Here is a 10,979-nt window from a genome sequence, read left to right on the forward strand (position 1 = left end):
CGCCGTCTCATTTTCTGATCCTTGGCTTTAGGTAGGTGGGGATTCCTCCCCCTCTGATTCAGGACAGGCCTCCTAAATAGAGGCAGATCTTTCCTTCCACCCGAGAAACTTCGAGTCCTTTAGACAGTGCCTGACCCTTTTAATATCAGAGATGGTTTAGATCTCATCTAAGTGAAACCCTGCATCTTAACTACAAAATCCACCTCCAGCGGACGGATATGCCCCCTAGAAACCTTCAATCCCATAGGACACGCCCCCTGAAAACCAAACTCTTTACAGACGTCCTACCCCTAGGAAGAGGCCCCGCCCCTTAGACTCTGTCTCCCAGGCAACCAAATTTGTACCTTAGCCGCTAGATCCTTCCCCTAGATTAGGATCCGCCCATCTAAGGATGGGCGGGCCCCTCAGATTGTCTCCTACGGGCTAGATTACATTCCGGTACCGAGTGCCAGGTGCTGTCACCCCCTCTGGGGATCCATCAGTGAACAAAATAACTCTTTAAGAAAACGAGTGGCTGGGCTGTGCCACCTTAGGTGGGGTGGTCCAGCAGGGAGGAGGTTGGGGGGGGGGGGGCTTCTCTGCAGAGGTCGCATTTGATTTGAGACCAGAAGGTCGAGGAGGGGCCGGCCAGGTGGACACCTAGATGAGCCCAGGAGGGGAGGGAGGGGTGAGATGAGGTGGAGAGGTAAGCAGGGGTCAGAGTACACAGACCCTGGTGGGCCAAGATGGGCATTTTACTGTGCTTTGTGGGCAATGGCAAGCAAGACTGTAAGTGTGAAGGGATGTGACCACTCTTTTACTTTCCAAGGGTCCCTCTGCTGAGTGGAAAAGGGACTGGAGGGGGCAGAGTGAATGCAGCAGAGGCTACTGCAGTCCACCAGGAGAGGGGTGTGGGGACCTGGAGCAGAGGGATGGACAGAACTAGGTGAGCCCAAGATGAATTCTGGAGGTGGAATGTGAGAGCGTGTGTTGTGTGTGCACCTGCATAATGGAAAGGGAGGAATGGGGGCGGGTCTGGGAACTGGTTGCGTGGTGCTGCTTTGTATTAAGACCAGAAAACGGAGAGAGAACAAGTTCTGGTGGAGGCTAGAGGGGTCAGGAGTTCCATCTTGAGCTTCTTAAATTTGAGACGCTTGGGAGATTGGCATGCTCTAATAAGGCTGAAGATGTCCATATGACAAAGATAGGCACGAATCCTAGAGAAACTCATGTTCACCTGCACCAGGAGACTCATATAAGAACATTCACAGCAACAAAATGTACAGCCCTGAACTCAGAACAACTCAAATGTCCATTGGTTTGGGCTGAATGTTTGTGTCACCCCAAATTCATATGTCGAAATCCTAATGCCGGGACTTCCCTGGTGGCGCAGTGGTTAAGACTCCGCCTGCCAATGCAGGGGACATGGGTTCGAGCCCTAGTCCGGGAAGATCCCACATGCCGCGGAGCAACTAAGCCCGTGCGCCACAACTACTGAACCTGTGCTCTAGAGCCTGTGCGCCGCAACTACTGAGCCTGCATGCTGCAACTACTGAAGCCCGTGCACCTGGAGCTCATGCTCCGCGACAAGAGAAGCCACAGCAATGAGAAGCCTGCGCACCGCAACAAAGAGTAGCCCCCGCTCGCCGCAACTGGAGAAAGCCCGTGCGTAGCAACCAAGACCCAACGCAGCCCATAAATAAATAAATAAATAAATAAATAAATAAATAAATAAATAAATAAATAAAAGAAATCCTAAGGCCCAATGTGATGGTACTTGGAGGTGGAGCCTTTGGAAGGCGCTTAAGTCAAGAGAGTGGAGCCCTCATGAATGGGATTAGTGCCTTTATAGAAGAGGCAGCAGAGAGACCCCTAGCCCCTTCCACCAGGTAAGGGCACAGCAAGAAGGAACGCCTGTGAACAAGGAAGAGGACCCTCACCAGAAGGTGACCGTGCTGGCACCTTGATCTTGGACTTCCCAGCTTCCAGAAGTGTGAGCAATACATTTCTATTGCTTATAAGCCACCTGGTCTGTGGTATTTTGTTATAGTTGCCCCAACAGACTAAGACATTCATCAACAATACAGTGGATAAATAAATGATGGTATATTATGCCATAGAATACTATACAGCAAGAGAACGAATGAGTACAGATGCACAAAATTACATGAATGAAAGTTACAAAGAAGCTGGATGCAAGAAACCAGGTACATAGAGTACCATTCCATTTCTATAACATTTAAGCAAGCAAAACTAAACTGTAATATTGTTTAGGATGCCTTGTGGATGTGAGCCATCTAGAAGAGCAAGGAAAACTTTTTTTTTTCCATAAAACTCAGAACAGTGGAGTTGGATGGGTTAAATTCGGGATGGGACATGGTGGAACCTTCTATGGGCTGTGGGGTGGCTGCCAACATTCCGTTTCTTAATCTGGTGATTATTTTATAATTATTTGTTAAATTGTGCGTTTTTATCGTGCCCCTTTCATCTATACGTCTTATATTTCACAAGGAAAAACATTTAAAGGAGGGAGATAAGTTTGGAGGCAAACAAGTAAGAGTTCGGCATTCAAGGAAGACATTTTTGCCTGGAGATCCACAATTGCCCGTTTGAAAAGGTTCCAGGTCGGCCCCTGGGAAGGCTCACCTTGGAGACATTCCTCTCCACTCTGCCACCAGTACACAGGAAGGGGGATCAGACTCATCCCTTTGGGGGGGGGAAATACTTCGCGTTGGAAAAACAAGACCCGCCTCCTTAGATATAGGTGCCGCCCCCAGGGACAAGACCTGCCCACTTGGAGACTGGCTCGGCCTCCAGAGCTGAGGGCCTGGAAAAGTGCCAGGGTTGTCATGGAGATGGCCGCCAGGCAGTGGGGTGATGAATAGGGACCTCCTGCCTACCTCACCTCCACTCCAATCCTTTCTCTTCTGAGAGGGTAGCAATAGGGATTCGTCCCCTTTCCCGAGTGTCTCAGTGCCAGGTGGTGGGCTGGACCTCGTCCCCAACTCGTGGCCGCATCTTATCAATGTGCTAATTGAGGCTCGAAGGCAGAGGGGGAGGATTTTACCCTGGGGGTGAGCTCAACCGGTCCAGAGCATCAGTTACTAGCCAGACGCTGGCGACTCCGACGCCTCTGTGGGCAGAGCTGACTCTCACATGCGGACAGGTGGAGCCAGCCACCCGCACCGCCCGCTCACATCTGATGTGATGCGCTTCGCATCTCCCCGCCACGTCGGTCTTCTCCCCTTCCAGGGCGCCCCCCACTCCAAAACCTGAGGCCCTCACTCCTCCTCACCCTTCGTCCCTCTTTATTCACCCACAAATACTGCTTGATATGCGAGGCTTGCTGAGGGTAGAGCAGTTACACAGGCGAAGCCTGGCATATAAACTCCCTGGGAATTTATATTCCATGTGGAAGGGGAAACAGGCAAAATAGGAAAAGTAGCCTAATGTTTGCAGTAAGTACAAAGTTGAAAATTAGGGCAGAGCAAGGACTAGAAGGTGTCAGGAAGGCTATTTTATTTTTATTTATTTATTTATTGGCCGTACTGCGCAGTTTGTGGGATCTTAGTTCCGCCACCAGGGATGGAACCCATGGCCCCTGCAGTGGGAGCGCGGAGTCCTAACCACTGGACCGCCAGGGAATTCCCAGGAGGGTTGTTTTAGGTAACGTGAACGGGACAGGTGTCTCTGGGGAGATCTGTAAGAAATGAGGGAAGTACGGGAAAAATTATGGAAAGCTAGGAGAAGGACATTCCAGGCAGTGAACTGCATGTGCAAAGGCCCTGAGTCCGAAAGAGCAGAGAGGGCAGTGTGGATGGAGCAGAGTGAAGCAGAGGGAGAAAGACAGGAATCCGTGAAGGGAGCTTCCAGGGTTCAGACGGTAGGGCGTGGGGTGCAGATGAGGAAGGTGGGGAGGAAGAGGTGAGAGCCACGGGACGGTGTTCAGCACAGGAGCGAAGTGATGTGATTTCTAGGTGCCGGAGACTGCACGCGAGGGAGGCGGGGGGCCGAGGCAGGGAAGCCAATGAGGAGGTGGAGGCGGTGGGAATGGCATCCAGGAGGGCAGCCCTGAGCCAATCAGCGCCAGGTCCCGCCCCCTGCCCGAGGCCGGCCCCGCCCAGGCCCCCCATCTCTCACCTGGACCCGGGCACCGCCTCCTTCCTGCTCCCCGCCTCGGTCTCCCCTGCATCCGGCCGGGCCTCCTCGCGGGTCCCACAGGAATTTCTCTAAAACACTAATCGGATCATGTGACTCTCCAGCTTAAAACCTTTTCAATGGCTTCTCAGTACACTCGGAATGCGTCCAGCATTCAGCCTGGACTAGGACGCCGGACATAGTTGCTCGTGCAGCTCCGGCCTCTCTCCACCACACTGGCCGCCTTTGATGCCCCAATCCAAGGCCCCAAATCTCCCCCAGGACATGATCCCCACCTCTGCCCACGCCTACACACACATATAACACGCTGATCTCTCTGAAATTTCTTTCCCCTCAACCTCATTGCTGAATTCGTTTCTTTCGTTTAGGAAAAAATATATATTAAGTCTTCAAAATATAGATAATAAAATAATAACACACTCACACACCCTAGGTATATACGCAAAAGAACTGAAAACAGCCATTAAAAGAAAAACTTATACATAACAAATGTTCATAATAGTACTGCTCACAATAGCCAAAAGGTAGATACAACCCAAGGTCCATGAACAAATGAATGGATAAACAAAATACAGTATACCCATACAGTGGAATATTATTCAGCCATAAAAAGGAATGAAGTGCTGCCACACGCTACAATGTGGATGAACCTTGAAAACATTATGCTAAGTGAAAGAAGCCAGTCATAAAAGACCTCATACTAGATGACTTAACTGATATGAAATATCCACAGAAGACAAACCCAAAGAGACAGAAAGACGATTATTTGTTGCCAGGAGATGGGGGGAGAAGGGAATGGGGAATGACAGATTAATGGATCCGGGTTTCTGTTTGGGGTGATGAAAAAGTTCTGGAACTAGATAGTGGAACTAGTGAATTTTTCTTTGCTTTTGTTTGTTTGTTTGTTTTTGTTTGCTTTTGGCCGCCCTGTATGGCAGGAGGGATCTTAGTTCCCCTATCAGGGATCCAACCCGTGCCCCCTGCAGTGGAAACGCAGAGTCCTAACCACTGCACAGCCAGGGAATTCCCCTCGAGAATGTACTTAATGACACTGAGTTGTACACTTCAAAATGGTTAAAATGGTAAATTTTATGTTACATGTATTTCAACAAATAAAAAGTATACACACACACACCCATATATTGACTACCAGTTTTTTTTTTTTTTTTTTTTTCTTTAATTGGGCCTCTCACTGTTGTTGTGGCCTCTCCCGTTGCGGAGCACAGGCTCCAGACGCGCAGGCTCAGCGGCCATGGCTCACGGGCCCAGCCGCTCCGCGGCATGTGGGATCCTCCCAGACCGGGGCACGAACCTGCATCCCCTGCATCGGCAGGCGGACTCTCAACCACTGCGCCACCAGGGAAGCCCCTGACTACCAGTTTTATTAAAACATAAGAGGTACACCTGACTCCATAGACCTCCCCCCCCCCAAGATGATTGCCTCTCCCTTCTCAAAGGTAACCCCTATCCCAAATTTGGTGCTTATTGTTTCCATGGATGTGTTTAGACTTCTGCTCTATATGTATATGTCCTTAAAAATGTAGTATTATTGACCAGATGTTTTGAAAAATCATGCTCCTCACCATCATTTCTCCCATCTCTTTGTGAAATGCAAAGACTTAGACTCACTACTTTGAAACCTCTCAGTACCTCACTTTACTGCTCTGTGAAATGGGAGAATGTTGCGCACTTCTTAACGTAAGGAGGAAAAAATGGGCTTGTATTTGTAAAGCACTTACAAGAGTAAGCTATCATTTATTTTCATTGTATTTATTTTTATTATCCCTCATCATTTGTTTCTTTTTCCTTTACTTTGTTAAGTATGAAACACATTCACGTGGTTTCAAATTCCAAAAGTACAAAAGGGCAGAGCGTAGTAAGTTTCAGTCCTGGGAGTTAGAATGTTGCCAGTTTCTTCTCTCTCCTTCCAGTTCTCCCAGACACAACCCGCTGATAAGTGCAGACAGAACAGGCTGCAGGCTGTGCTCCACCTTCCGTGTTTTCTCCGTTATCATTTGGAGCCTTTCCATGTTTTTACACAGTGAGGTTAACCTCTTCATTCTTTTTTTTATGGACACATAGCATTCTGCTGGGTAGCTCAATCACGATTTATCACTCAAATCCCTGACCGATGGGCAGGTAGCTCATTTCCTGTCTTTCGAAGTCATGCACAATACTGCAACGATTAACCTGGTACAGACACCATTTGTGGCATGTTTCTGAGTAGAACTATCAGAAGAATAGTGTCTGTGTCGGTATATTTCTCTCCCATTTCCATTTGCCTCCCGCTTCCCATTCCTAACCCTCGGCTTTCATCCTGCAGGTTTCAGCGGAAACATCGTTGCCTCCAGGAAGCCTTCAGGGATCACTCTCACTCAGTGTTGTCTCTGCTCCCTGTAATCCCACTGCATCCTGCTTCTGGCTTTGGAGCACACTCTCCAGAAGGGCCATTGGATCTGTGTTTGTCTGCCTCCTCTGCCAGTCCCTGAGCTCCCTATGGACAGGGTCCAGCGGCCTCTGTCTTTGCCACTGCAGCTCCAGCACCAAGGACAGAGCTAGAACATAGTAGGTGCTCAGTTAATATTGGTGGCTTAGGCTCGAGTGAATATATGCTGCAAAATGAGTAACTGGTCTCTTAGGGTCAAGTGGATATACGCGGGGTTTATCACAGAGGAGGAGACTGAGGCTCAGAGAAGGGAAAGTCGCTTGCTCAGGCACCCACGTGAAGGCTGCTGTCAGGTTTTAGTCCAGATTGCCGGTACTTTCCCTGAAGCCTCTGTCACTGCCTCATTCATCTCCTTTCCCGGCCACCCCTCTCGCCCAACACAGTGCCTGGCACAGACAGGACCTGATAAATGTGTATTTGTTGAAGGAATGAATGAATATGTGTGTCTGTTGGGGAGGGGAAGAAGGGGGGCCGGACCCAGCCCCCTCCTCCCTCGGGAGCCCAGAGGACGGGGCCCCAGCCCCCTCCCCTTACAGAACCCAGGAGTCCAAGCCGCGCCCCCCTCTCCGCCCCCTGGCTCTCCTCCTCCACCATCTTCCGGCTTCCCAGCCAGTCTTTCCTCTCTCAGGCTCGGACGAAAAGCCGGGTTTCCGGGGGGAAGGCTTAGGCGGTGACACCGAGCCCAGCCTCCTCCACCCCCCACCACGCTCGGGGCCCTCCCTCCCTGCCACCACCATCCGCGCTCGGCCGGCCGCGGGGAAGGAAGAAAGGAGCAAAGGAGGCGGAGGTAAGAGCCGGGCGCCCAGTCATCGGGGCGAGCCCCAGGCCCCGGGCTCAGAAATCTGCAAGGCCTCGGCCCGCGGCCCCAGTTCTGCAGATCATGCCTGCGGGGAACCAAAGGCTGGGCCCAGCGGGGAGACCGCGGCCCCCCCTTGGAGACCTAGGGCTCCCGACCCCCAGCAGCCTTCCTCGGGGGCGTGTGGGGGGGTCCAGGGCCCTGGCCCTCAGCCTCCTCCTCGCTGGAGATTTCGAGCAGCTGGGCCCCCAGCCCCCTCCTCCCCCTTGTCTTGGGGGCTCAGCCCCCTCCCCCCAGCCCTGTCCACCACTGGGACCCAGGAATCCATACCCACCACGTACAGAAGTCTAGAGGCTGGACCCCGGTCATCTCCCAACCCCCCCCACACCCCCAACCTCAGCGCCCGGGATCTCGCCCCCTCCCTCCCTAGCCCCCTCCCTGCCCAAGAGTCTGAGCCCTCCTACTCCCGGCCTCTCCCAGACTCTGGCGACTGGGCACCCACACTCCATTTCCGGGGCCTCCCGATTTTGAATCCCACCCCCTCCACTCCGGCACCAAGGGCTGTTTCCCAGCCCCTCCCCATACGTTCCAGTGGGGCCCCTGGAGGAAAAGCAGTTCACTGACTTTGTCTGCCTCTGTCTCTTCTACTGTCTCTGTCTTGTTCTCCCTCCCTCCACCCTGCCATGGTTCCTCTGATCTCTGTGTTTGCACCATCTCTGCCTAAATCTCTTTGTTTTCTCTTCTTCTCTGTCTCTGCTGGGTGTCCCCATCTCCCTCTCCTGCTTTCTGCCTCTCACCATCCTTTCTGTTTCTCCTGGTCTCTACCTCTCATCTCGGCCTTTTTCGTCTGTCTCGCCTTCCCTTGCCCGGCTAAATATCTGACCCTCTCTGTGTCTCCTTGTCTGTCTCCTTGTCTCTCTCTGCACCCCCCCTGCCTCCCCAAATCTCCACCTCTTCCCTATCTCTTTACAGGCATGGATCCGCAGCCTCCTCCACCAGCCCAGGGCAGCCCACCTCACCGTGGCCGGGGCCGGGGTCGTGGCCGGGGCCGGGGTCGTGGCCGAGGCCGTGGCAGGGGGGGGCGCTGGAGCTCCTCGGGCGCCCCTGCCCTGCCCCACCTGTGGCCGCCTCTTCCGCTTCCCCTACTACCTCTCCCGGCACCGGCTGAGCCACTCGGGCCTGCGGCCCCATGCCTGCCCCCTATGCCCCAAGGCCTTCCGCCGGCCTGCTCACCTCTCGCGCCACCTGCGTGGCCACGGGCCGCAGCCCCCGCTGCGTTGCGCCGCCTGCCCCCGCACCTTCCCTGAGCCTGCCCAGCTCAGGCGCCACCTGGCCCAGGAGCACGCGGGCGGCGGGGTTGAGCTGGCCATCGAGAGGGCAGCCAAGGAGGCGGCCGGGTCCGGCTGGAGCCCGCAGGACAAGGGCGCCGAGCAGCCCACCTCTGCAGCAGCGGGTGCCGCGGAGGAGGAGGTGGAGGCGGCGGCGCGGCCCGACACGTGGTCCGCGGGGGAGCCGGCCACGCTGGCGGCCGCCACGAGCGCGGAGCCCCGCGAGTCAGAGGAGGAGGAGGCCGAGGCCGGGGCGGCGGAGCTGAGGGCCGAGCTGGCGCTGGCGGCCGGACGGCAGGAGGAGAAGCAGGTCCTGCTCCAGGCCGACTGGACGCTGCTGTGCCTCCGCTGCCGTGAAGCTTTCGCCACCAAGGGCGAGCTCAAAGCGCACCCGTGCCTGCGCCCCGAGGGCGAACAGGAGGGCGAAGGGGGGCCCCCGCCCCGTCCCAAGCGCCACCAGTGCTCCATCTGCCTCAAGGCCTTCGCCAGGCCCTGGTCGCTGTCCCGCCACCGGCTGGTCCACTCCACCGACCGCCCCTTCGTGTGCACGGACTGTGGCCTGGCCTTCCGCCTCGCCTCCTACCTCCGCCAGCACCGTCGCGTCCACGGCGCGCTCAGCCTCCTGGCCCCGCTGCCCGCGGCGGGCAAGAAGGACGACAAGGTGTCGGGCGGACGGACCTCAGGGAAGGGGCCCGAGGGGGGCGAAGGGGCAGAGTGTGGGGGCGCCTCGGAGGGTGGAGAAGGCGGGCAGAACGGAGGGGATGCCGCCCCGGCCCGGCCCCCCGCCGGGGAGCCCCGATTCTGGTGCCCCGAGTGCGGCAAAGGTTTCCGGCGCCGTGCGCACTTGCGGCAGCACGGGGTAACCCACTCTGGGGCGCGGCCCTTCCAGTGCGTGCGCTGCCAGCGGGAGTTCAAGCGGCTGGCCGACCTGGCCCGCCACGCGCAGGTCCACGCGGGCGGTCCGGCCCCGCACCCGTGCCCGCACTGCTCGCGGCGCTTCTCGCGCGCCTATAGCCTCCTGCGCCACCAACGCTGCCACCGCGCTGAGCTGGAGAGGGCCGCCGCCGCGCAGCAGGCGCTCCAGGCCCAGGCCCCGCCGTCGCCCCCGCCGCCCCCGCCGCCCCCCGCCGGCCAGGAGGAGGAAGGGCTTCCGCTGCCCATCGCACACATCAAGGAGGAGCCGCCCTCCCCGGGGACCCCACCTCGGCCGCCGCCGGCACCCCCCGTCTTCCTCAGCGCCTCCTGTTTTGACAGCCAAGACCACTCAGCCTTCGAGATGGAGGAAGAAGAGATCGACAGCAAGGCTCACCTGCGCGGATTGGGGGGGCCTGGCCTCCTGACCCGCACACCCATCCTCAGCCCCTCCGTTTGACCTCCCGGTTTGCAATATGAAGGAGGGAAGTTGAAGGAGAGGAACCTCCTCTGCGTACCCACCCCTCCCCTTCTAGCCCTCGACACTAAGGAGGGAGGAGGCTGGGCCGCCCCTCCCTCCCCATCGCCCACCCCCAGACCCCCCTGATGCTGGTTAGGAACTGCTCACCCCACTTCTGAAGGCAGGACGCTGATTCAGGAGGTGGGGGACACTGGCCAGAGGGATGGACACTGAGGCGGGGGCCCCCGGCCTGGCTGTCCCCCGTTACACACACTGGACACCATCACCTCTTTGGAACTGCCAGACCCTATGGGGGGTCCCCAGTGAGCAAAGGTCTGTCCCTGTCCTTTTGTCTGTCTGTGAATAAATGTGAGTTCGTGGAACTGGAGAGAGTGGGGCTGTCTGTGGGAGTGAGGGCTGGCTGAGGGCATCTGGGTGAGCAGGGATGTGTCCACCAGGCTCGGAGCTTGGGTTCAGAGCGGGAAGGATGCAGATAAGCACGTCAGGGACCATGGGGCTCTCAGCCAAGCAGGAAACTCACAAGAAACGGGAGTGGAAGAAGGCAAGCGGCCACCTGCCCTGGGCATCTTCAGGGATCCCTACGTGGAATCCATCATTTACCAGACGCAGTGCTAGGCCCCACAGAAAGCCGCACTGGGAGGGGCTGGAATTGCAGCTCTGCACAGCCTGATACGGTTTAGCTGCTAGCCCCTGGCGGCTGTTCCCAGTGGAGAATAATATCAATACATTTACAATAAAATAATTAAAATGAAATAAGATTAAAAGTTCAGTTCCTCGGTCACACTGTTTCTAGTGCCCAGTATCCCCCTGTGGCTGGTGGCTACGCTGTTGGACAGCACAGATCTAGAACATTCCACATCGCAAAAAGTTCCACTGGAC

At 55.8% G+C, this 10,979-nt stretch overlaps 1 protein-coding gene across 1 annotated transcript; it reads left to right on the forward strand.

Moving 5' to 3' along the window:
• The first annotated feature begins 7,260 nt into the window (after window positions 1–7,260).
• Window positions 7,261–10,467, forward strand: ZNF579 (zinc finger protein 579). The gene is given in 3 exon segments (XM_027097189.1): window positions 7,261–7,370; window positions 8,352–8,455; window positions 8,457–10,467. Coding segments are annotated over 2 exon segments (1,725 nt in total). The 5' UTR covers window positions 7,261–7,370; window positions 8,352–8,353; the 3' UTR covers window positions 10,080–10,467.
• The last annotated feature ends 512 nt before the right edge of the window (window positions 10,468–10,979 follow it).

This window comes from Aethalodelphis obliquidens, unplaced genomic scaffold (assembly GCF_003676395.1).
Source record: "Aethalodelphis obliquidens isolate GAN/ISIS:26980383/991018 unplaced genomic scaffold, ASM367639v1 scaffold113, whole genome shotgun sequence".
NCBI classification, from domain to species: domain Eukaryota; kingdom Metazoa; phylum Chordata; class Mammalia; order Artiodactyla; family Delphinidae; genus Aethalodelphis; species Aethalodelphis obliquidens.